Source organism: Barbus barbus, assembly GCF_936440315.1.
Source record: "Barbus barbus genome assembly, chromosome: 46".
In the NCBI taxonomy this organism is placed as follows: domain Eukaryota; kingdom Metazoa; phylum Chordata; class Actinopteri; order Cypriniformes; family Cyprinidae; genus Barbus; species Barbus barbus.
In genome coordinates this window covers 23,791,976-23,818,651 of record NC_136724.1, presented here as the reverse complement: position 1 = coordinate 23,818,651, position 26,676 = coordinate 23,791,976, and the positions used below count along the sequence as shown (strand labels likewise).

Sequence of the window (26,676 nt, the reverse complement as noted above, 5' to 3'; positions counted from 1 at the left end):
GATACCTCATATGTCTCGCTTGTCTTGTGATGGTGGACGCATGCACAGGATATCACAGCAAGGCCGTCACTGCTTTAGTTTCACCACTGCAATAAAACAAAGTGGTCCATCACTCTTCCTTTGTTTATATTTGTCTTTCAGTGAAACATTTCACAGCGTTACATAAATGGAAGTGCTACTGTCTGCTACCCAACCTGTGATTCTCAATTAATGGGCGTCACTTTCCAAGAATTTCACAGGGTTATCTTTGTACCCAAGGACAAATGAGGATATGATCCTGTGCCAATGAGGCAAGGAATCATTTCATCTGTCGCTCATTGACCTTCAACCCATCTGAACCCATAGTATGACAGATAGTTGTTCACTGTGACATTTCAAAGTTCTGTTGTCCTTAGTAGTTGCATGTGCCTGGAAAAATTATTCCATAAATAGCCAAATTTGGATGTAATTTTTACATTCCCCTGCTTTTTGCTGCATACATGCCAAAACAAGTTATATGAATGAAATCTGAATGTCTTTTTGACATGGGAAATTGTGCTTGTTCATGTTGATGCATTAGGAGAAAATGAAAACGCAAACACCATGGTTGAATCTCAACTGTTACTTTATTAGGATTACTTACCTGTCTGATTATTCTATTAGACTTCTATGAAGCAGTTACAAAGGTATATACTTCAAAATTATATGTACATTTATACATATTTATGATGCAACACAAGCTAATAATGCTGTGAGATTCAGACTGCCTATGGGGGGGGGGGGGGGGGGGGGGGTCATGCTTAAAAAATGATTTTAGCATATTTTGAATATAAACAGGGCTTAATGGTGAAAGCATTGTCTTTGGTGATTTTAATTTTCTCCCTGTAATTATTTTCCATTATGGGATGTTGTTGGCAGTGGTGGAATGACTGGTGTATGAAAAACTATGCTTATCCCTCCCTACCTCAGCTGAACCAAACACAATAGCACTTTGGCATAACAGTGTGCCAACTCCCTTATTTAGATGGATAGTGGCTTTATAAAAGAGAGGAAGGACACACTGTCGAGAGAATCCTCAGCTTCGGACATTCAACTTTCCCTCAAACCTACAACTTGAAAAGGTAACATGCAAATATTTAAGGGTCACCAAGCAAGCTGAAGTCTTTCTTTAATCAATATTTTCTTAATTATTTTGAATAATAATGAGACTAATAACGTTGTAATTCATGGTGATGGAGTTTGAACCATTATCTCTGATCGCATTGGTTGTAGGGGAGCATTTGCAGTAATATTTTCTGGTTTGGCAGCTGTCAGAGGTAATGCACCTCATATTAGTGTTTCATGGTCGTAATGCATGAATTTGATAATGAAATTTGTACATTTGGTTTACGGCAATACAGCTTCATTAACCAGGGTGAAATGGATTGTGGCTTGAAGCATCTTTTAAAAACCTATAAATATGTATGAAAGATTTCTTTTTCCTTGCAACAGTAAGAAAGAAAACCTAAACAGTGTTTCCTGTATATTTGTATGTAAATTTTTTTCTTTAAAATTAGTTAATTTTATTTTATCTTTATGCATGTTAAGTGTCCAAATAGGCTCCTATATATAATATCTGATATAGTAATCTGTGTGCATGCACTTGTGAGCAGAGTGAAAGATGGGGGATGCCCAGATGGCGGAGTTTGGAGCTGCTGCTCCGTACCTCAGGAAGTCGGATAGGGAGCGTCTGGAGGCCCAAACTCGCCCCTTCGACATGAAGAAAGAATGTTTTGTTCCTGATCCTGATGAGGAGTATGTGAAAGGAACCATTGTGAGTCGGGACGGTGATAAAGTCACCTGTGATACTGAAAGAGGCAAAGTAAGTTAAAGTTGAACTCTTGTTTATTACTTCACTGCATAAGAGGAACTTATCGTTTTGGGTAATAACTGTAGGAATGTTTGCTTTTCACAGACCGTAACTGTGAAGGAGGCTGATATTCACCCTCAGAACCCGCCAAAGTTTGATAAAATTGAGGACATGGCGATGTTCACCTTCCTGCACGAGCCCGCTGTGCTGTTTAACCTCAAAGAGCGTTACGCAGCCTGGATGATCTACGTGAGTGGAGTCTTAAAACACTCACAGATTCACTTTATCACATATGAGCAGATCTGAACCTGCTGTGAATCTCTTACAGACCTACTCTGGGCTCTTCTGTGTCACGGTCAACCCCTACAAGTGGCTGCCGGTGTACAACCAGGAAGTTGTCACTGCCTACAGAGGAAAGAAGAGGAGTGAAGCTCCTCCTCACATCTTCTCCATCTCTGACAACGCCTACCAGTACATGCTGTCAGGTGCTGTCAGGCTGGTTTTACTTTAGGACCCAGATATCACATTAACCTGACACTAAAATAATTGAATGCCAATAAGTGAAAATGCACTTGTTGCAACTAATATTCTGATGTCCTCCTATGCTGTATTTTTCTACTTTGCATAGTTTTGTTTGTGGTTTTTGAGACTGTCATATAACTTGTCCATGTTGACATCTGCCTAACTTGACTAGTTTCTATCAAGTGACAGATAATTAATGGAGAAATAGTTTCTGACAACACAACATAAAATAATTGGAAGTGGTTTCCCCGTTTTGATGAGTCTATATATTTCACTATTCTAACAAAGCACAATTAAATAGTTAAGTTGCTTTTTATTAAATACGTTCAGCATTTTTCCATTATTATCCGTTTTTTACAACCCCATCAGAACAGGCCACTATGCTACACTTGAGTTTGGTTGAAACGTAACTGATGTTTCATATTTTTATTGCCCTTTTCAGACAGAGAAAACCAGTCTATTCTTATCACGTAAGTCTGCTTCTGTTTATCACTTTCAATAATATCTGTGTAATAAAATTATCTATAATAAAAGTGTAGTTCTTAACATGTGATTTTTCAACCTAAAGTGGAGAATCCGGTGCTGGAAAGACTGTGAACACCAAGAGAGTCATTCAGTACTTCGCCAGCATCGCTGCTAGTCCTACTAAGAAGGAGACCACTGATAGGAAGGTAATCTGTGGAGACCTCCATTTAACTTAAAATAAAACTTACTGGACTGCCATTTTTTTTATTGCCATTCATCATACACACATTTCAAATGCTGTGTTTTCTAGGGAACTCTGGAGGATCAAATCATCCAGTGTAATCCTGCTCTTGAGGCCTTTGGCAATGCCAAGACCATCAGAAATGACAACTCTTCCAGATTTGTAAGTGAATTAAATAGCGGTGAAAACTGAAGAATGGCTTTTACAAAAATAATTGTGATTTTCTTTTCCTACAGGGCAAGTTTATCCGCATTCACTTTGCTGCAAATGGCAAACTGGCTTCTGCTGATATAGAGACTTGTAAGAAAACTCATGCTTAGTTCCATATTAAAATTATTTAAAAGCATTGTATTAATGATTTTAAAGTAAATGTTTTTCTTGACAGATCTTCTGGAGAAGTCTCGTGTGACTTTCCAGCTCAAGGCTGAGAGAGACTACCACATCTTCTACCAGATCCTGTCTCAGAAGAAACCGGAGCTGTTAGGTGGGCAAAAAAGCAAGACCTGTCTATGACATATTACAACATGATGTCTAAGTGCCTTGTGTTCTTTCTCTCAGAGATGCTGCTGATCACAGCAAACCCTTACGATTACGCCTTCATTTCTCAAGGAGAGACACAAGTGGCCTCTATTGATGATGCTGACGAGCTGATGGCCACAGATGTGCGTTATCTCAAAACATCCATAAATGTGTTGTCATTGACCTCTCAAACTTTAGAGCTAAAGTCTATATAACATGCAGTGTAACGCAATGAATTACTAGAGACACTGTATATTTGCTATAGGAAGCATTTGATGTGCTGGGCTTCACCCAAGAGGAGAAGAACAGCATCTACAAGCTGGTTGGTTCCGTCATGCACTACGGCAACATGAAGTTCAAGCAGAAGCAACGAGAGGAACAGGCAGAGGCTGATGGGACTGAGGGTCAGTATTAGGAGAAAATGCTGACAGGATGCATACAGTTATCGGCTGATAGTGATTAATTTCCATTAACCATCTTCTATTATTGACGACAGATGCTGATAAGGCAGCTTATCTGATGGGCCTGAACTCTGCTGATCTCATCAAGGCTCTGTGCCACCCGAGAGTTAAAGTAGGAAATGAGTGGGTCACCAAGGGACAGAATGTCCAGCAGGTGGAGACTACTTTGTAATTCACATTACATTTATGCATTTAGCAGATGCTTTTATCCAAAGCGACTTACAGTGCATTCAGGGTATACATTTTTTATCAATATGTGTGTTCCCTGGGAATTGAACCCACTGCTAACGCAATACTCTACCACTGAGCCACAGGAACACATCAGCTCATCATTAACATACTGTTAACCTAAACATATTTTTTGCAACATTTTAATGTCTATTGGGCAGGTGTACTATGCCACTGGAGCTCTTTCCAAATCCGTGTACGAGAAGATGTTCTTGTGGATGGTTGTGAGAATCAACCAATCACTGGACACCAAACAGCCTCGCCAGTACTTCATTGGTGTGCTGGACATTGCTGGATTTGAGATCTTTGATGTAAGACGACATCAATGGATTTTTGTTATTCTAAAACAAATAAAACAAGCAGTGCATCCTATTTCGCCATTGTGATTATATAATATATTCCACCTGCAGTTCAACACCTTTGAGCAGCTGTGCATCAACTTCACTAATGAGAAGTTGCAGCAGTTCTTCAACCACCACATGTTTGTGTTGGAGCAAGAGGAATACAAGAAGGAGGGTATTGAGTGGGAGTTCATTGACTTCGGCATGGACTTGCAGGCTTGTATTGATCTCATTGAAAAGGTGAGTGTACAAAGCCTTTTCTCTGAACAACTCATCTTTATGCTTTATTTCAGTGGTTCCCAACCTGGGGGCTTACTCTAGTTTGAAGGTTACAAATAGGGATGAAACTGTTACAGTTTGAAAATAAACCTCTCGTGGGGGGATGACTGCCCCCACCTGGCCCCCTTCAAATGTTCAGTTCAATAATCTGGCCCTCAAATTAAACTAATTGAATAGCCCTGTTCTAGAGATTCTTTAAAAAATGCATATTCATCCAGTAATGAAACAAGTAAATCTTGAGATATAGAATCATTCATTCATAAATTACATGTGATTTTTAGTTTTTTCTTCAGAATCGCGCGAGAACCACAATTTCCATTAAAAAAAGCGAAAAACATAATTTATCCAGAATCATGCAGCTCTATTTTTCACACAAACAGCAATTAAACAAATCCAGTTTTTATGTAGCCTCCTGATTTTTGTTCATGGTATTCAGCTGCAACTAAATGCAAAAAGAGGCACAGAATAAATATGTTTGATATCATCACATTGGAGTCGAAACTGGGAATCGATAAGCAGACTCGGAATTGATCAAATCAAAACGATACCCAGCCCTACATATTAGTAGATAACATGCCATGTTGTGGTCATCCAACCAAGATTTTTTTGTTCATTTACAATCCGTCCATCCATCGTTTAATATCATAATTTTAATGTTTCTGTTGTTTAATTATTACAAACGTAACTTTTTTTTTTTTTTAAATGGGGTCATTAAATTTTTTTTTATATTAATGGTTCCCCTGGAAAAAAAGGTTGGGCACCACTGCTTTATTTAATTTACATAAGATTTGTTTTAATATATAAACCTGCCTTCTTTATAGCCCATGGGTATCATGTCCATCCTTGAAGAGGAGTGCATGTTCCCCAAAGCCAGTGATACAACATTCAAAGCTAAGCTTTATGACAACCACTTGGGGAAATCAAACAACTTCCAGAAGCCCAGGATTGTCAAGGGTAAACCAGAGGCCCATTTCGCCCTGGTTCACTACGCTGGCACTGTGGACTACAACATCAATAACTGGCTGGTGAAGAATAAGGACCCTCTTAATGAGACTGTTGTTGGGCTCTATCAGAAGTCTACTATGAAACTGTTGGCTCACCTGTTTGCTAATTACGCTGGTGCTGACTCAGGTGGGTTTTGTTGATTTTAAAGAGCCAAGAAGGATTTCATTCAAGGTTCATTTTAAGAAAAAAAACTAACATTTGTTTCTTGCGACAGCCATGGCTGAAGGAGGTGACAAAAAAAAAGAGAAGAAGAAAAAGGGCTCTTCTTTCCAGACAGTGTCTGCTCTTCACAGGGTAACAGTGTTTTACACACCAAAATGATTAACTTAATATAGCATGATTTGATTTCTTAATCTCTTTAAAGAGCATGCTATACATACGGGATGAGTGATGGCTAATATATGTCAACAGGAGAACCTGAACAAGCTGATGACCAACCTGAGGTCAACTCACCCTCACTTTGTGCGCTGCATCATCCCCAATGAGACTAAGACTCCTGGGGCGATGGAGAATCCTCTGGTCATGCACCAGCTGCGCTGTAACGGTGTGCTGGAGGGCATCAGAATCTGCAGAAAGGGATTTCCCAACAGGATCCTGTATGGAGATTTCAAGCAGAGGTGCTTATGAATACAAAACATTTAGGTCACTTAGATCAAAAAGAGGTATAAATTAAGTAACAAGAATTGTCATTTTCGAATATTTCATATACAGTGATTCCTGAATATTGATTTCTGATTTAATTTACTGTATTATTTATTTATATGCAATAACAGATATCGTATCCTGAACCCTGCTGCCATCCCAGAGGGTCAATTCATAGACAGCAGGAAAGGAGCTGAGAAGTTGTTAGGATCTTTGGATATTGACCATAACCAGTACAAGTTTGGACATACTAAGGTATTTATGATTAATAGTAATTGCTTTCTAGATTCTGTGTAGTTCTGTGTGTAGTTTTTTTAGTTTTGAAATATGTTCTATCCAGGGGCGTATTTAGTGATTTGGGGGCCCCAGGCAAAATATAGGAATGGGGCCTTTTCAGGGTCAGAAATGAACTTTTCCATTAAGGGGTAAAATTTACTCCCTAGAATTGATTTCCAATTTTAATAATCACCTTTTTATTATAATCCCATTCTATGCTATCTTTAATGCCAAATACTCAAATTTATCCAATTATTTTAATCAATATTTTTAAACTGTTGTCAATAACAATAGCTGTTTCAAATTGTAGCCTATTAAAAAAAATTATACATGTAAAAAAAAAAAAAAAAAGAGCTCATAGGGCTGCAATATTATGACAAATAATTATTGTAGATGATTGTTCTTTATATTGTAATGATGATTATTAATATCGATTTAGAAAACAATATAAAAATGTTTTTGTTTTGTGTCTGCGTTTTGGAAATGTCACATTCATTACACGTTATGCAAAAACTCCCGTTATAATCATTGAATTGACTAAATTAATCTTTTAGCTATTTACATGTCTCATATCTGCACTGTGTTGTTTATGATGAGGGTTTGTTATGAGCTTGGGCGTATCCAGCACTGACTAACATAAGCGCCTCTCATTGGCCAATGCATTCCTAAGTTCAACAAAAACACGTTTGATTGGTTATAAGGCTCAACGTTGCACAAAGCAGCGCATAAAAGCAATCTGATGCAGTGTGATCAGATATAAATGTAATTCCGCAAATTTACACTTTTTAATCATTTTCAAATTTCATTTTAATTGCAGGAGCTGTAATACATTGCTTAATAGTGCAAGGACATTTTTTGCCCCTTTGTCTTGAATTTATAGGGCATTTTTGTTCATTTTGGTGGCATTTTTGCTACAAGCTCTGATTAAATTCCAACCCAGGGCCCTATATATTTGCACACATTTACCTGAATCAACCTTGAGGTTACTTTCTTATATTTTTGAATATCAACCAAAAATGAACATGTGCAGCGCAATTCAGTGGTATGTCAGAGTTGATTGTCTGTGTTGAAGTAACTCCAAATGCGTCCTCTACTTGAGTTCTTGTCATAAACGAGAAAAAGGCTGGAATACACTACACGATTTTTAAAACACTATCACACACTTGCCGACTTTGTAAATACTGACAAAGGAAAACTGGCCATCATACACTACATGACTGGGGATCATACACGACTTTCAAGCTGTTCTGATCACAACAAACTCAAGCAGAAACGTGCGCCTTGTTGCTTGGAGAAGCGTGATAAATAAAAACAACATGCTCTAAAATCAGCAAAAAATCTCAAACATCATATACACTACACAACTTTCTATGTAATTCCAACTCAAATCTGCAGAATGGCTCTGAATTTCGGCAACTAATGTCAACTTTTCCAGACTGTAATCGGAGAAAATTGGGGCAAAAATTATGTAGTGTATTTCAGACTTAAGCGCCATTTAAAACAATAAACATACGCACTGTTGCTTAATATTTAATTACAGCTTCAGATACATGATATTTCATTTGCAACAAGGATACACAAGAAGCACGTTCGGGACAGGCAGACAGTCGTGGTAACAAACACCACAGCATCTGTTTGCGTTTCTGCGCTTCATGCACATCTCTTATCTGAAAAGCATTTTAGTGGACCCGTGGATTTTGGGGGCCCAAGGCAGTTGCCTACCTTTACCTAACGGGTAAGTCCTATCCTGGTTTAACGTGCCGAGACAATTACTGTATAAGTAAGCTTCTACAATGCTGACATCCCTGAAAAGTGTACCATGGTTCTAGGGCATTTTCAGCATTGCTCTGTTTGTTTGTACACAGATGACTTTGACAGAATGCCTGTTCTATAATAGTGATCATAGGTCACTGAAATAACATCTTTATGTTTTAAGGTGTTCTTCAAGGCTGGTCTGCTGGGTACCCTTGAAGAAATGAGAGACGATCGCCTTGCTCTTATCATCACCAATCTTCAAGCTAGATCACGTGGACTTCTCTCAAGAAATGAGTTCCAGAAGCTAGTTGAACGAAGGTAACTTGGTGGTCATCTAAATCTTTCAATGCTCAATAAAAAAACACAAATGGAACAGAAACTGTTTTATTTGGTAGAGATGCCTTGCTTGTTATCCAGTGGAACGTACGTGCCTTCATGGGTGTCAAGAATTGGCCCTGGATGAAGCTCTACTTCAAGATTAAACCACTGCTGAGATCTGCTGAAGCAGAGAAAGAGATGGCCAACATGAAGGAAGAATTCCTGAAGTTGAAGGAGGCTTACGCCAAATCTGAAGCCCGTAGAAAAGAGCTTGAAGAAAAGATGGTTACTGTTCTCCAAGAGAAGAATGACCTGCAACTTCAAGTCCAAACTGTGAGTTTACGATTTCAAGATTCAATGAATAAAATGTATATTTGCAAAGACATTAATATAAATACAAATCATTTTCTGTATCTGTAATCAGGAGCAAGATAATCTTTGCGATGCTGAGGAGAGATGTGAGGGTCTGATCAAGAACAAGATCCAGCTTGAGGCTAAAGCCAAAGAGCTGACTGAGAGACTGGAGGATGAAGAGGAAATGAATGCTGAGCTGACTGCAAAGAAACGAAAGCTGGAGGATGAATGTTCTGAGCTCAAGAAGGACATCGATGATCTTGAACTCACTCTGGCCAAAGTGGAGAAAGAGAAACACGCCACAGAGAACAAGGTCAGTTTTCAACACTGAACATGTTTGAGATGCAAGAGATTGTTCGGTAGGAGTCCACCAATGACACACAATTACACAATTCTACAGGTTAAAAACCTGACAGAAGAGATGGCAGTTTTCAACACTGAACATGTTATGGCGCTTTTCCACTGCGTGGTATGACTCGGCTTGGTTTGCGTTTCCACTGCAGTTTAGTACCACTTTAGAGTGGGTGGGATTATATACATCGCCCCATCAAGCTCTCGCTGGATCCGCTCCTCGGCAATCAATGAGAGGAACATCTGTACTTCCTCAACAGACCACGAAACAGCCATTTATTGGTTGTTAAAAAAAAAATGTATTGGTTGTTTTGAACGTACGCTCGTTCAAAACAGTTGCGTTCATTCATTCATTCATTCATTCAAAAAAAGTTTTGTTTGATCGTTCGCTGGCTGTGCTCATTTAAATCTAGCGGGTCTGTTGTGTCTCGTGTCACAAGTTCATTGGCGCAGGTAGTGATGATTCTCTCCGGCCAATCAGTGATCAGCAGGGTTTGCACTAGAGGTCTTCACGGGTCCAAAAATTCATACCCGAACCCGAAGAGACCCGTAAATGTGCTGTACCGAACCGAACCGACCCGGACCCGTATTTTATTTGAAAGTGGGACCCGAACTCGTGCAGACCCGAGAAATGCCTTAAATATACTACCCGGACCCGACCATTATTCGAAAGTTGTACCCGAACCCGGCTGGGAAGACACAGACCCGATCGGCACATATTGCAAAGCAAACTGCTATTAAGTCAATAACAAAATTGCAAAAAAAAAATAAAAAAATCCCTTAGGCCTACTACTGTTAGTACTGACTGTGATGCATATAATCCTCCTTGCCAATACATTTCCATTCATGTTAGGCTGTTCCTCTCTCTTGCCGACTGAAAGAGCCTTTAATCCACTCATTATTGCTTTAAAAGTCTACTTGCTGTCACGGTTGTGACGGATGACTAATGCAACTTCGCAGTTTTTTTTTTTCTTTTTCATCTCGAGTCATCTTCGACTGTTACGTTTACCCTACAACAATACTTTTTGTTGGTTGTAATAAAGTCTTGGAGCAATTATTTTTTTTTTAGCAAAAAACGTACAGAACAAGAAGTGCATTTCACTTTACTGCGTGCGTGTTCAATAACAGGTGCGTCTCTTCTTCAGTTTAGTTTCATCTTTTTTTTTCTTTTTTCACATCACTCATGAAGGAATCCATGTGATCACTGTCCGCTTGCAGTACTAACTCCGCCCACGCTCTGCTTCTGACGGCTGTGAGGTAACGCGTGTTTTTATTTAATTATTTATTTATATAAAAAAAATTCACCTTATTTCCCACAATTTTCTCATCCTAATTTTACAAATGGCAAGTTATAAAACACACGCATGCTGACTGACACTGATCACTCACGGTGTTCTTCGATCACACCCGGGACTCGAAGTAATAGATTGGGACCCGACCCGGCTGACCATTTAAAGTATAGACCTGAACCAGTACGGGTCCCGGGTCCTCCATGAAGACCTCTAGTTTACACGTCACATTTTGGTAACGGTACAGCTCGCTTGGAACCTCAGCTGAGGTGGTACTGAAAAAAGTACCAGGTACTAGGTCAGGGGTGCCCAACCCTGTTCCTGGAGATCTACCTTCCTGCAGAGTTCAGCTCCAACCCTGATCAAACACACCTGAACCAACTAATAAGGATCTGAAGGAGCAGTTGATAATTATAGACAGGTGTGTTTGATCAGGGTTGGGTACCCCTGTACTAGGTACTGTAACTAGTGGAAAACCCCCCCAAAAGTGAGCTGTACTGAACCGTAACGTACCATGCAGTGGAAAAGCACCATTAGAGATGTAAGAGATTGTTTGGTAGGAATCCACTGATGACACATTCTGACACATTTCTACAGGTTAAAAACCTGACAGAAGAGATGGCAGCTTTGGATGAGATCATCGCTAAGCTGACCAAGGAGAAGAAAGCTCTGCAGGAGGCCCATCAGCAAACGCTGGATGACCTCCAGAGTGAGGAAGACAAAGTCAACACTCTCACTAAAGCCAAAGCCAAGCTGGAGCAACAAGTGGATGATGTAAGTGGTTTGTTAAAAATTAACTCTGGAAAAATTGCTAAATAAAACACTTTGTTATTGCCCTTCCAGCTTGAGGGTTCCCTGGAACAGGAAAAGAAGCTTCGTATGGATCTGGAGAGGGCAAAGAGAAAGCTCGAGGGAGACTTAAAGTTGACCCAAGAGAGTGTGATGGACCTGGAAAATGACAAACAGCAATTGGAAGAGAGGATTAAAAAGTGTGTATTATGTAACGAGTGAAATAATAATTTAAGAATACAGCTCACATTCTGAATCTTTATTAAGAGTTGTAAACAAATATATTCTGCAACACAGGAAAGATTTTGAGATCAGCCAGCTCAGTAGCAGGATTGAAGATGAGCAGGCAATGGCAGCCCAACTCCAGAAGAAACTGAAGGAGCTGCAGGTAAAATTTATGATTTTTAAAAAAATGCATAGTTGGACAGTAAGGAATACTAACTTTTAACTATCGTTTTCTTTACATTACCAGGCCCGAATTGAAGAGCTTGAGGAAGAGCTGGAGGCTGAGAGAGCTGCCCGTGCTAAAGTTGAGAAACAGAGAGCTGATCTGTCCAGAGAACTGGAGGAGATCAGTGAGAGGTTGGAGGAGGCTGGCGGAGCCACTGCTGCCCAGATTGAGATGAACAAGAAACGTGATGCTGAGTTACAGAAACTGCGCAGAGACCTTGAAGAGTCCACTCTGCAACATGAGGCCACCGCTGCTACACTGAGGAAGAAACATGCCGACAGTGTAGCTGATCTGGGAGAGCAGATCGACAACCTTCAGAGAGTGAAGCAGAAGCTGGAGAAAGAGAAGAGTGAACTCAGACTGGAACTGGATGATGTGGTCTCCAACATGGAGCAGCTTGCCAAGGCCAAGGTGATGAATTCTTATTCCCATGTTAGAATTATCATGTGTTCTTTCTGCTTAATTCAATATTCAATAACATAACGTGTCCAGGCAAACTTGGAGAAAATGTGCAGGACCTTTGAGGACCAGATGTCAGAATATAGAACAAAATATGAAGAAGGGCAACGCAGCATCAATGACTTTACCATGCAAAAAGCTAAGCTACAAACTGAGAATGGTATGTACTCTGATTGGCTATTACTTTTTGTTTTTTAGACATATTCCCAAGATCAAAATACTACTTTCTGTAATGTTATGGTTATACTTCTATCTAGGGGAGCTTTCTAGACAGCTTGAAGAAAAGGATTCCTTGGTCTCTCAGCTAACAAGAGGCAAACAGTCCTACACTCAGCAGATTGAGGACCTCAAAAGACAACTAGAGGAGGAAGTCAAGGTATTGCAACTGCTACTAACCACAAGGTTAGCGTAGCAGGTATTCACTTAATTACTGCACTACCTTGTCACCCAATAAGCTCTTCTAGGAACAGCGGGATTCAAACCCACACTCCTCAAAGAGACTGGAACCTTATGTTACAGCTATGAGCCATTCTACATAACAGAAAACATTCATTTTAAATATCTTCTAGGCTAAGAATGCCCTGGCCCATGCAGTTCAGTCTGCTCGTCATGATGCTGATCTGCTAAGGGAGCAATATGAGGAGGAGCAAGAAGCCAAGGCTGAGCTGCAGCGTAGTCTGTCCAAGGCAAACTCTGAGGTGGCTCAGTGGAGAACCAAGTATGAAACCGATGCCATCCAGAGGACTGAGGAGCTGGAAGATGCCAAGTATGAACAGAAAATATTTGGGTTTTCCATGTAGCATACCATGCAAACATCTGACTGATTCTGTTTATTCATAAAGGAAGAAACTTGCCCAGCGTCTGCAAGATGCAGAAGAAGCTGTGGAAGCTGTTAATGCTAAATGCTCCTCACTGGAGAAGACCAAACACAGGCTGCAGAATGAGATTGAAGATCTCATGGTGGATGTGGAGAGATCCAATGCTGCTGCTGCTGCTCTGGACAAGAAGCAAAGAAACTTTGACAAGGTGAATAAAACCTACGGTTAAAGAAATAACCTTTCATTGTTTTATGCTGGGCTCCAATAGTAGTTACTCATATCTCTGAATCTATCAAACAGGTCCTAGCTGAATGGAAGCAGAAATATGAGGAGTCTCAGAGTGAGCTGGAAAGCTCCCAGAAGGAGGCCAGATCTCTGAGTACTGAGCTGTTCAAACTGAAGAACTCTTATGAGGAGTCTCTGGATCATCTGGAGACCATGAAGAGAGAAAACAAGAACCTCCAAGGTGCCCTTGGATAATTAGTCATCTGAGCATTCACATAAATATCACTAAAAATCAAATATTTATCTTGACTTTATGTAAAAACCAGTATTCATTTTTTTCTGATTAAACAGAGGAGATTGCTGATCTCACTGAACAAATTGGAGAGACTGGAAAGAACATTCATGAACTAGAGAAAATTCGTAAGCAGCTGGAGCAGGAAAAATCTGAAATTCAAGCAGCTCTGGAGGAAGCGGAGGTAAAATGTGTTATGCGTAGATGTAGCAGATGTATTTATCAGTTATCAGCTAACAAATCAAACGTAGTACTTTTTAATGGCAAAGTTCTTTGATCTGTCAGGGCTCCCTGGAACATGAAGAAGGAAAGATTCTTAGAGCTCAGCTGGAGTTTAATCAGATCAAAGCAGATATTGAACGCAAGCTGGCTGAGAAAGATGAAGAAATGGAGCAGGCCAAGAGGAACCAGCAGAGAATGGTTGATACCCTTCAGAGCTCACTTGAATCAGAGACTCGCAGCAGGAATGAAGCTCTCAGACTGAAGAAGAAGATGGAGGGAGACCTCAATGAGATGGAGATTCAGCTCAGCCAGGCTAACAGACAGGCATCAGAAGCCCAGAAGCAACTCAAGGGTCTTCATGGACATCTCAAAGTATGCTTTACCAACAATTTGTAAAACAAAAGTGAAATCTTATAACATTCTGCTGTCTTTTTATTTGTAAAACTTGTCCTTCACAGGGATGATCACAGTACATCCATCTTGATCACATATTATTGTAGCACAGTTTGTGCTGAATACAAAAAAATGTTGGTCAATAGTATAAGTAGCTGAAATAAGCACAAATATTAGGGCATGTCAAAACATCTAAAGGGCCCCAAAATCACCTCAGACCCCAGAGGGTTAAGACAAAATATTTGTGTTGAAAAAAGTTAAAAATTTGACAAACTTCTACAGTATTTTCATTTTGTAAAACTTGTCCTTCACAGGATGCCCAACTGCAGCTAGATGATGCTCTGCGCAGTAATGATGATCTCAAAGAGAACATCGCCATCGTGGATAGACGCAACAATCTGCTGCAGGCTGAACTGGACGAGCTGAGATCCCTGGTGGAACAGACTGAGAGAGGAAGGAAACTGGCTGAACAGGAACTGCTGGACGTCAGTGAGAGAGTTCAGCTCCTACATTCTCAGGTATGACACATCTGTCCACATATTCACACTAACAAAAACTTCAAGCCCTCTCTTAGTACATAATATCATCTAGAGACTATATGAATGTCAATATTGTCTATGTTTAGAATACTAGCCTGCTGAATCAGAAGAAGAAGCTGGAGGGAGATAATACTCAGCTTCAGACTGAGGTTGAGGAGGCAGTGCAGGAGTGCAGGAATGCTGAGGAAAAGGCCAAGAAAGCCATCACTGATGCTGCCATGATGGCAGAGGAACTGAAGAAGGAGCAGGACACCAGTGCTCATCTGGAGCGCATGAAGAAGAACATGGAGCAGACCATCAAAGACCTGCAGCACCGTCTGGATGAAGCGGAGCAGATCGCCATGAAGGGAGGCAAGAAGCAGGTCCAGAAACTGGAAGCCAGGGTTAGTTTATCAAACTTGGTTCTTAATTAATTTTTTTTTTCATATTTAAAAAGCCTTACTTTCATGAAGTTCAAAATTACTATTTAAGAGAATTCTGCTCCAGAAAAATTTCTGAAGAATTGATACATTTTTGGTTTGGTTAGGTGAGAGAGCTGGAAAACGAGGTGGAGCTGGAACAGAGAAAGGCGAGCGAGTCTGTGAAGGGAGTCCGGAAATATGAGAGACGCATCAAGGAGCTCACCTACCAGGTCTCTTTCTCTATTCAATATGATATCCCCATCCCCATCCACAAACCACACGGACCAAAAATAATAAAAAATCTATTAACAGACTGAAGAAGACCGCAAGAATCTGGCTCGCCTTCAAGACCTTGTTGACAAACTCCAGCTGAAGGTCAAGTCCTACAAGAGAACTGCTGAGGAGGCGGTGAGTTCATTTCTGGGTCATCCCTTTACCGTATACTGCTCTACATATTGTTTTTGCAACAGCCTTTTGTTTTTAATTAGGAGGAACAGGCCAATTCTAATCTGGGCAAGTTCCGTAAGCTGCAGCATGAGCTGGATGAGGCAGAGGAGAGGGCTGATATTGCTGAATCTCAGGTCAACAAGCTGAGAGCCAAGAGCCGTGACACTGGATCTAAGGTAAGTTATCTTAGTTTTACACAGTATTTGGTGTACTTACTATCTTAGAGTGTAAGAATGCTCAGTGGAGCAATGGACAAAGGTTAACCCTTTCACCATTCAATGAAAGAGACCATTTTGTAAAAGTTTATTTTTGTGTTTACCTTTTAGCCCTAAAACATTTTGGTCTTTTATGCCTCTTTGAGTGTAGATTCAAAGTGAGTCTAAGTTTTGATTTATTGCAAAAACTAAAACAAACGACAAATATACCTTCCAAACATTTTTCTTTCTCTTCTCTTTTCCTCTCACAGAAAGGGCACGATGAAGAGTGAACTCTCACTTGTTCTTTCTGAAAGGCTTGTTTGGTTTGACTCCTTGCTGCTTGACTGCATTACCTGTAGTTTTTTAGAATAAAGTGTGCAAATGAAACTTGTTGTCTGTCATTTTTGAAAACAATGATTTAAAGAGTTATTTGATATTTGGCAGGCACTTTCCTATTCATGTGAACATACAGGAATGTACGGGCTTCCAAGAGTAAACCACATACATGTGTGTATATTTACATTCATTGATTAGTCATTCATTTGCTAAATTATTCACATTAATTTTGATTTATATTAGTTTATCTTTACAAATTTACCCACTGACCAGATGTATTTTCAATGGGAATAGGGCTGGGCGATGATTCGATAACGATAATTATCACCATATAATTTTCCTCGATAAAACAATATGAAGAGTTCGATATAATGTTTATGCGCCAAAAGCGGAACGAAACAGCGCGACTCGTTTGAATCGCGCCACAAACCGTTTGTCCGCTCGGATCAAAGTCAAACGAGCTTCACTAGAGCAGATGCGTTTACTCGGTCAAGCGAGCACTAAACAGCGCTGTGAGAGCCAGTGTGAAGCGCTTGAATTCAGCGATGAACACAAATGACTCTGTGATTTAAAGTAGTTTATAACGAAACAGGAGAAACACTGTGTACATCGAGACAGTCAGAAGGCTTTTCAGTCTACACATCGCCATCATTTACCAAGGATTTACTGTAGTAACACTCACTGCACCATGGTATTGTGGCAGAAATGTGGGAATTTTATTAGAGGAGTAATGATATATAATTATAATGTATGTATTTGTGATTAAGCTATAGCATGTGTGCATTTATTCAGAATGTTTTTAGACTACTGTCTTTCATACAATTAGGCTAACATACCTAAAAACCATATAGCTATATTTTTTACCATTACCATCACAAAAAAGTGATATTATTATTATTATTAATATGATCAGGCAACCCAAACCTGTTTCTTGATTTGAAACAATATCACTCAATATCACAAGAAATTAATTATATAAATTTATTTTGTTAAGGAAAATTAATGGTCTATTTTCTACAACTTTCACTTTGGAGCAAAATTCTGACTTAAAACTTGAAAGAAATAAAGATTTGACATTTATCGTGATAATTATCGGTATCGACTGATATGAAAAAGATTATTATATAATTATATAAATCATTTATTTGTTCATATCGCCCAGCCCTAAATGGGAATATGCAGTTTGATGCAACATGATTACCAGAGATTATTGTTGGGCAACTCTATTTAAAGGGGTCATATGACGTTGCTAAAAAGAACATTATTTTTGTGTATTTGATGTAATGCAATGTGTTTATGCGGTTTAAGTAAAAAAAAACACATTATTTTCCACATACTGTGCATTATTGTGCTCCTCTAAGCCCCGCCTTTCTGAAATGCGCCGATTTTAACAAAGCTCATCGTTCTGAGAAGCGAGGCGTGCTCTGATTGGCCAGCTATCCAGTGTGTTGTGATTGGCCGAACACCTCAAGCGTGAGAAAGAAACCGTATTGTGATGCTGTTACCCGGCACGACGACAAAAAAAACAATAAAACCCATCATAAACGAGGCATTTGTTGCATCCAGTGGGCACATAATTACTGATTCTAATGACTTATACTGTCTTTTTACGCATCGCGTGATGTAAACATTACCATGTCTGCATTTGTGATCGGAGAATCCACAAATAACAAGTACTAATGTTAATCTACACTGCTCAAAACTTGCATTTGAATAGTCAGTGGTAAATTCATTAAATATGAAAACATACTTACAGGCTGTGAGTCAGAAGCGCCAGACTGTCCTTGCAAAGCTGGAATTGCCCCACTTTATAGAAACAGTCTTTGGCAGGCTACTCCTAGCTTCAGAAAATAGTCCTCCGTAAAATGCGATGCACACACTCGAATATTTGGGTTGAACTGTTCTGGAACAGTGTTGTAAATATAACTTAACCACTGATTTCTAGTTGTGTCCTCTTTTGGAAGCCCAAACAAAGTAGTTTCGCTTTCACAACGAAACACAGCGAGAATAAAAGTCTTTATTTGCGTAAACATTTGGGTGGTGTTTTGCAAATCTCCCCAGACCGTGACGTAGACATGTGGAGGCGTGTTTGAACGAGCTGTTTTAGGGGGGCGTGGTCGAGTCTTAACTTTTATAAAGAATATCTCTTTGGTTTTGAGACTTTAGTCTGTGCAACTTCAGGGATCTTATCTTTGCACAAACAGCTTGTAACACTCCAAAGAGAAAGGAAAACTTGGAATCGCATCATATGACCCCTTTAAGTGATTATCAATGGGAATATAGACAGATCAACTCCACCTCCTGGAGCATGTTAAATACTGCAGTAGTGTAGAAATGCTAGTAACCAACAGTACAGTAACTTGGGGAGCTTCAGTGTTTAAATCAGAGAGCCACAGAAGTAACTGGTCATCGCTAAAATCTAAGTAACATTATATAAATGTAAATATAATTTATATACACTTTTTTGATATTCTTTTTTCCTTAAATTCAAATGAAAGAATGTACCAATTAAGAAACTGAATGTTTGCAGTGCATGAAATTTGCACTACTTTACCAATTCAATGCATTTGATGAATTTACACAAATTGTTAAAACTTGCAAACTTTTATAAGTAAAATGTCATGCATTTAATTTTCATTTGAAATGTTATTTGCAAAATTTGACCAATGCTACTTTACCCAATTGACATTGTATAATGTCTTACAGAATACAGTTTAACATTTGCTATATTTTCTTCTAGAAGGAAAATCACCCACCACATTATTTATTTATTTCTTTGGTAGATGGTTGCTTAGACATCTTCCCCTGTTTGCACTCTCTACTATATGAAGGGTGCTTCTCTGACAGACCTGTGTCCTTTAAATGTCCTCCACACTGAAAGAGCCGGACAAAAACATGGTTAGATAAAGCTCAAAACATCTACAGTAAATATTCATGATAAATAAAGAAGCTTAAAACCTTCTAATGATAATACAACAGAATTTATTTATTTCATCTCTCACCTGCATCAAATGTCCGCTTTTCTTTTTTTAGTGCACAAGACTTGAGGCCTGCAAAACAAATTAAATAATATATTCAACAATTCCAAATTTAAAAACTTTTAATAAACAAGCAATAAACAATGGATGCTTCATGAAGAGCCGCTGCTTGCCAGGCTGAACGCTGAATGCCTAAACAGAACAGTGTATGTGATTAAACTTCAGTGCTGGAGGTGGAGTCTGAATATAGGAGGAGCTCCTCAAAGGTTCACAGAGGAACCAACCATCCTGCAACCTTAAACCACAGCAGAATGTGCTTGATATATATTAAGATATATTGCCATAAGGAGATAATAACTGATGGCTTGACCTCTTGTAAGACTGTGAGAAGACCCTTCTGATTTGAAAGAAATCTAGCAGCATCTTAAACTTTAACCTTTCATCCTTATGGTTAACAAATAGTCTTAAGAGCCAGTTGACCCCTGCATGCATCCAGCAACAGGTGCATAATGAGAATAACAGATGAACATCGTATATTATATGAATTGATCTTTGTTCATTTGCTTAATGAACTCATTTTTCAGTTGTACGTGCACTGACCTGCACATACATTGAACTTACCTAAGTAAGTACTGGAAAATATATGGTAACTACGTAGGTTAGGGTTAGGTGAGGTAGGTTCAGGGTAAGTACCTAGTTATTTCCAAGTTACTGTAATTTATTATAACAAGTACATAATATGTAAATGAGCAACAGGACTGTAAAATAAAGTGCTACCAATTGTTCATATTACTACAAGATAACAATGACAATGTCTTCTGGTTCTGTCTTTGAGCTTTAACTTATTAAAATGCTGTATAACGGTTAATAATAAACCCTTGTCTTGTGACCGGCATCATTTTGCCTCAGTTGGACATGTAACTTAAGTAGTATGTATACGGCTTGAAAGGGTGCCAACATGTAGCACTTGATGTTTATTTATGTGCTTGGATACCTTTGCAAACGCGGCATCCGCTTTATGTGTTCTCGATGTCCCTCATCAGTTGCTCCAATTTCGTCAGAGGCTCAGTAGGAATTTCACAGGGTTATCTTTGTACTCAAGGACAATGGGAAGGAAACAATGTGGAACAAACAAGACAGTGGTAAGAGGATGACTGACGGTCTGCCACAGACCTCCATATGTTTCAGTGCAGACAATGCAAGCTGATGGAGTGCTGTGCACGTAGCTGTTGCATACATATCATTAAAGAACTGATAACAGAGTTCAGTAGTTTTAGGGGGAAAAAAATGCATATAAAAAGTAGCGCCATTAAAAAATGAAAGTGACGTCGGTGCCGATGGCCTCGTGGGCACCACATTGCTCTTCAGGTGTCCCAAGTTTGATTCCCGGCTTGCGGACCTCTCCTTTACTGTCCTATCTAAATAAAAGGCAGAAAACACACAAAAAAGAAAGTGACAGCATTAGAATACTGGTACCTCAAATTCAATATCTTGTTCATTCAAGAATTATCATTATTCCAGCATTAACTCATACATTTTAAACTTCAATGACTTTCTTTTTAAACACATTTGAAAAATATCTCAGTGTTTTTGTCCATACAATGAAAGTCAATGGGATCCAATGTTGTTCTTCTAAATGTATTCTTGCGTTTTCCACAGAAGGATGAAATGCATACAGATTGAAACGACATGAGGGTAAGTGATAACAGAATTGTTAGAACTGTCCATTTAACCAATTAAGGTGTTCAGTGTTGGTCACTGTATAGTGAAATCTCACTGAAGATGCACTTTATGCAGAGCCCTTAAACATTTAGGTCATCATATCTGAACATAGTACAACTGAACGTCTAAAAGGCTTTGAATGCCCTATGTTCTAGTAATTCTGATGCTGCTGATATCAAAAAGCTCAGAATTGTCTGCCAAACTGAACAAATTAGACACCGTTCCTGTCAAAGGATATGATGAATAGCAAGTTCACATTGAGGAGATGATGTGCATACATCGACCAGTGGCAGTGACATCAACCTGCTGTAAACGTACATAAATGGATGCTGGTAGCAGAGATCACGCAAGCTGTTCTTCTCAATCATTTAGGAGCACCCAGCAAGAATTTCACAGGTTATCTTTGTCCTCAAGTGTGAAGGCAAAGGAACAATGGCGTGTCAGCGATGAGGCCGGAGTGAAGCGATCCCACCAGCTGGAAACTGACCTTGCCCTTACGGATTCAGCTGCTCGAGCTCGAGCGGATATAAAGCATCTATGATGGACAGTGTGAAATGACTTAGTTTGTCCTTGAGCAAGGTACAGATCAGTTGATACAAACAATGAGATGCATTCCTTTTTGAGCAAACACCTGCTAACTGATGTAAAACCCATTCTCTTTTTTCAGTTTAGCAGACATTTTAATTCAAAGAAGTCACATTAGCGGTTTGTTCATAGGCGCAATGGTAAAAGACAACAAAAATGATTTTCTTGCTTAGTATTTTTGTCTGGTTTTCCAGTACAGATATCTAAACCTTCTTGGATCAAGATACATTTCATTGAGAAGCAAACTGACTTAAACTCTTTTTTCTGAAAAATGTATCAAAATTGTTAATATCTGAAAATGGGGTTAGAAAAATAATCTTGATTTAAAGGGAAAACAAGATTTCTTTTCTCTTGCCCCATTTGGCAGATATATATTTTTTGTCCTATTTTAAGCAAAAACTCACTTAATTTTGATACATTCAGAAAACAAACTTAAAATCTCATTTTATCATGCCTCTCAAGTAAATGTACCTTGATTTTAAGAATCTTTAGATATTTATTCTGGAAAACAAGACAAAAATACTAATTTTTGCAGCGAGCACAAACTTTTTTTTTAAACATTGCACCATTTGTGCTGAACTTGTGTTGAACTTACCTAACAAAAAACTTGCTGAACAGAAAAGACATTGCAGTTTAGACTAATTTAAAGGGTAAATGAGTCAAATGATAATGACAATGAATATTGTTCCTTACTGGCATGAATGACACCCTATACAAAATAAATGTGCCCCTGCCTCCAGCAGACATCCTAACCAAACTGAGACACTAACATGCTTCAGAAAATTCCTGCAACCATATTTAGAGGACCTCTAACATTATAAAAAGGGGTGGAGAGTCAATGGCTTCAGACAGGTTTTCTATTGTATCATCAAACGGTAAGCCATCAGAGATGCCTCAGACTTTATGAAAGCCTGATCTTATTAATAATTCCTTTGGTGTTTATTACGTTTAAGGCAGAGAGATGTTTTTTCAGGTTGCACTTTTGTTTATTAGTTATTTATATTTGTTTTGTGTGTGTGTCCAGGACGGTAATTCATCAGTGTCAGGAGAGGTAAAGTACAAAGGTAAGTGACAACAATGCAACATCACTGACTGCAAGAGACATATCTCATATGAGGTATGTGACCCCGGACCACAAAACCAGTCATAAGGGTCAATTTTTTTAAATTGACATTTATACATCATCTGAAAGCTGAACGCTTTCCATTGATGTATGGTTTGTTATGATAGGACAATATTTGGCTGAGATACAACTATTTGAAAATCTGGAATCTGAGGGAGCAAAAAAATAAAATTTGTCCAAATGAAGTTAGCAATGCATATTACTAATCAAAAATTAAGTTTTGATATATTTACGGTAGGAAATTTACAAAATTATTCATGGAACATGATCTTTATTTTATATCCTAATGATTTTTGGCATAAAAGAAAAATGGATAATTTTGACCCATACAATGTATTTTTGGCTATTGCTATAAATATACCCCAGAGACTTGAGACTGGTTTTGTGGTCCAGAGTCACATATTACATTTTAGAAGTCCTACTACCACACGTTATCATATACAGTGGTCCCACATTGTTAGGACACTTATAAATGTCTGAGTATTGCATTAGATCACATGTCTGTATCTGGCATATAACTAATGCTGAAGGATATTTTCTCTTCACACATTTTTGCTCCGTATGCTTGAATCTGTTCTCTCTTCACACAGGTGTACAGAATCACATTAACAATCAACATGTTCCTTAAACTACAAACAAACTGTCTTTTACACTAGATCTAATTTTAGCATTTCAAACAGGACAATTTTTATTTTTTACTTGTTTTATGTTTCTTTAAAATTTGTTAATTTAACTTATTTTGTGTCTTAAGTGTCCAAATAGGTTCCTATATATAATATCTGATATAGTAATCTGTGTGCATGCACTTGTGAGCAGAGTGAAAGATGGGGGATGCCCAGATGGCGGAGTTTGGAGCTGCTGCTCCGTACCTCAGGAAGTCAGACATCGAGCGTCTGGAGGCTCAAACTCGGCCCTTCGACATGAAGAAAGAATGTTTCGTTCCTGATGCTGAAGAGGAGTATCTTAAAGCATCTATTATCAGTCGAGATGGTGATAAAGTCACCTGTGAGACTTCAAAGGGAGCGGTAAGTTCAAGATTTCAAATAAAGACACAAAGCACAATTTCTCAAAGACATTTCTCTACTTTAATGTTTATATATATATATATATATATTCTTTTTTTTCAACTATTCAAAATGCTTACCTGAGCCTCTCCATAATATGAACAAATTAGTAGATTCATTTTATTTGCATGGACAAAATAATATGCATAGACACTGTTTTCACTGTCAATATCCCCACAGACAGTAACTGTGAAGGAGGCTGATGTTCACCCTCAGAACCCGCCAAAGTTTGATAAAATTGAGGACATGGCGATGTTCACCTTCCTGCACGAGCCCGCTGTGCTGTTTAACCTCAAAGAGCGTTACGCAGCCTGGATGATCTACGTGAGTGGAGTCTTAAAACACTCACAGATTCACTTTATCACATATGAGCAGATCTGAACCTGCTGTGAATCTCTTACAGACCTACTCTGGGCTCTTCTGTGTCACGGTCAACCCCTACAAGTGGCTGCCGGTGTACAACCAGGAAGTCGTCATTGCCTACAGAGGAAAGAAGAGGAGTGAAGCTCCTCCTCACATCTTCTCCATCTCTGACAACGCCTACCAGTACATGCTGTCAGGTGCATCTACGTGACAGTGCTTTAAAAATTTCATATACACCCAAAAACAGCACAAGCTGTATGTGAAAATCATTTAATGTTCATGCATATAACATTAATCATTATAACTGAAATATTTGCTTTTACAGACAGAGAAAACCAGTCCATTCTTATCACGTAAGACTTTGTGTTTTAGTTAGATGATCTTTTTGAGTTTGTTTGCTACGTTTTTATGAATGGATTCTTAATCGATTTCTAAGACTGGTTTATGTTAACAGTGGAGAATCCGGTGCTGGAAAGACTGTGAACACCAAGAGAGTCATTCAGTACTTCGCCAGCATCGCTGCTGGCAGTGGAAAAAAGGAGACGAGTGACAAGAAGGTTAGAAACAAATCCATGCACTGATAATGATCAGGGATGTAAAGCAACAATTTACATTTAATTACCTAGTTTATACTTTCAAGGTACAATTTTACTTTTACTTGAATTTGTTTTAAATGCTGTACGAGTACTACGTGATTTTCAGACCTGTTCAATATTTGTCTGAAAATCAGTGTTTCCCATACATAAGCTTTATCTGGGCGACCCACCCAGGTAAACTGCGACCCGCCCAGGAAGATAAAATTCTAATTTCCATTCTTTCTGACCTCATTTGGATGACCTGTGTACATTGCATAACTCTTATGTACACGTCGTCGACTCGTCATGCAACGCTACAAACTGGATCAACCAGTGTTTCCTAATACATTGATTTATTTGTGGCAGCCTGACACAATATCCACATTGACCGCCAAAAATATCCACCGGCCAGTGCCAGCAGCCCCCAGGTCTCTCACACACGAGCGCGACTTTAGCCATTTTTAGCAACTTTCACATCCTTTTAGCTGCTTTTTTTTTTTTTTCAAACCTAGACACTTTTTTGGATAAACCTTAGCTTTCATTCGGTTGGAAAGGAGTAAAGTGAAAGTGATTCCTGGTTAACATGTATTAATAATGGGTCGTGTTTAGTCACTATTTATACTCGTTTTATATATGAAAACAGAAAATATATAAATGTAAACAGTTTTATTGGGCATTCAGTTGTATTAAAGTATGTGATAGTTTAGAAAGTACAACAGATCACTGCCAAAACTTGTCTGAACGCAATCCTGATTAAATGACGTCATAAATATGCTAATTAATGTGATGTCACCTGTAGCCACAAGTCTCACAAAATCCTGTGGGAAACACTGAAAATAATTAGTTATTTGTCCAAAAACAAAATGAACACAAATTTGACTACAACAATAATCAGCTAAAATACAACATTAATGTTCATTTCTTTAATATCTGCAGCATATCTGTCTTGTTTTTAGGGTACTCTGGAGGATCAAATCATCCAGTGTAATCCTGCTCTGGAGGCTTTTGGAAATGCCAAGACCATCAGAAATGACAACTCATCTCGCTTTGTGAGTTTTATCGGCCTCTAGTTTAAAAAACTTACGGCTCATCATGCTACAACTTAAAAAACATACACAAATAGATGTGTGACCAAGTATGGTGTCAGATACTCTGAATTTGGGCTCTGCGTTTAACCCATCCAAGTGCACACACACAGCAGTGAGTAGTGAACATGCACACACACACTGTTAACACACACCTGGAGCAGTGGGCAGCCATTTTTGCTGCATCGCCCGGGAAGCATTTGGGGGTTCAGTGCTCAAGGGCCTCATCTCAGTTGTGGTACTGAGGGTGGTAGAGAGCGCTGGTCATTCACTCCCCCCACAGACAATCCCTGCCGGTACCTAGACTCGAACACGTGACCTTTGGGTTACAAGCTCGACTCTCCAACCATTAGGCCACCACTGCCCCTGGCCACCAAAGCAGTAACAAATAAAAAAAAAAAAACTCTTGATCAGTTTGATAACACATGTGCTGCAAATGCGCACAACACAACCAAATACAGAAAAGTGTTGCAAGTAGCTCAGACCACAATGGAAATGTTTCAAGGGGTGTGAAACATTATGTAAGCTTATATTCCAACTCCTCTTTAGGAAAATTAACCATGGTTTTATTATAGTAAAAGTATAGTAACCATGTTTGACAGTTTAACATTTGAATAACCACAATTGTACAAATAGCATGTTTTTTTTATTTAAAATATTTTATCCCTTTAAACTCATCTTTGATAATCAAAATTACATATTTAAGTGTTTTTTCTTGTGAAAATAATTTTCTCATGC

At 38.8% G+C, this 26,676-nt stretch overlaps 2 protein-coding genes across 3 annotated transcripts in view; both read left to right on the top strand.

The window, feature by feature from the left end:
• Positions 1 to 1,639: 1,639 nt before the first annotated feature.
• LOC306864937 (myosin-7-like) lies at positions 1,640 to 16,486 on the top strand (the record flags this gene model as incomplete). Of its 2 annotated transcripts, none has more annotated exons than XM_079409247.1 (37): positions 1,640 to 1,840; positions 1,934 to 2,077; positions 2,157 to 2,313; positions 2,793 to 2,820; positions 2,919 to 3,021; positions 3,126 to 3,218; positions 3,293 to 3,356; positions 3,442 to 3,540; positions 3,615 to 3,718; positions 3,841 to 3,979; positions 4,072 to 4,190; positions 4,426 to 4,575; positions 4,675 to 4,845; positions 5,706 to 6,015; positions 6,116 to 6,183; positions 6,301 to 6,506; positions 6,663 to 6,786; positions 8,744 to 8,880; positions 8,958 to 9,213; positions 9,305 to 9,547; positions 11,472 to 11,648; positions 11,718 to 11,863; positions 11,961 to 12,051; positions 12,136 to 12,525; positions 12,607 to 12,733; positions 12,831 to 12,949; positions 13,143 to 13,339; positions 13,416 to 13,599; positions 13,692 to 13,857; positions 13,968 to 14,092; positions 14,194 to 14,502; positions 14,838 to 15,041; positions 15,149 to 15,445; positions 15,589 to 15,693; positions 15,776 to 15,871; positions 15,952 to 16,086; positions 16,377 to 16,486. In XM_079409247.1, the coding sequence occupies 37 exons, from the start codon at positions 1,640 to 1,642 to the stop codon at positions 16,395 to 16,397; spliced, it is 5,805 nt and encodes a 1,934-aa protein (XP_079265373.1). In that variant the 3' UTR covers positions 16,398 to 16,486. The 2 variants fall into 2 exon arrangements, with proteins under 2 accessions (XP_079265373.1, XP_079265372.1); XM_079409246.1 differs by having other exon boundaries at positions 6,104 to 6,183.
• A 6,088-nt stretch (positions 16,487 to 22,574) lies between these two features.
• Positions 22,575 to 26,676, top strand: part of LOC306864936 (myosin-7-like) — a gene marked incomplete at its 5' end in the record, with an annotated part of 35,994 nt that continues 31,892 nt past the window's right edge. The window contains 8 exons of the mRNA XM_079409245.1: positions 22,575 to 22,603; positions 22,753 to 22,792; positions 23,668 to 23,876; positions 24,096 to 24,239; positions 24,319 to 24,475; positions 24,604 to 24,631; positions 24,733 to 24,835; positions 25,810 to 25,902. Coding sequence (XP_079265371.1) covers positions 23,676 to 23,876; positions 24,096 to 24,239; positions 24,319 to 24,475; positions 24,604 to 24,631; positions 24,733 to 24,835; positions 25,810 to 25,902 — 726 coding nt within the window. The remainder of the gene's footprint in view (positions 22,604 to 22,752; positions 22,793 to 23,667; positions 23,877 to 24,095; positions 24,240 to 24,318; positions 24,476 to 24,603; positions 24,632 to 24,732; positions 24,836 to 25,809; positions 25,903 to 26,676) is intronic.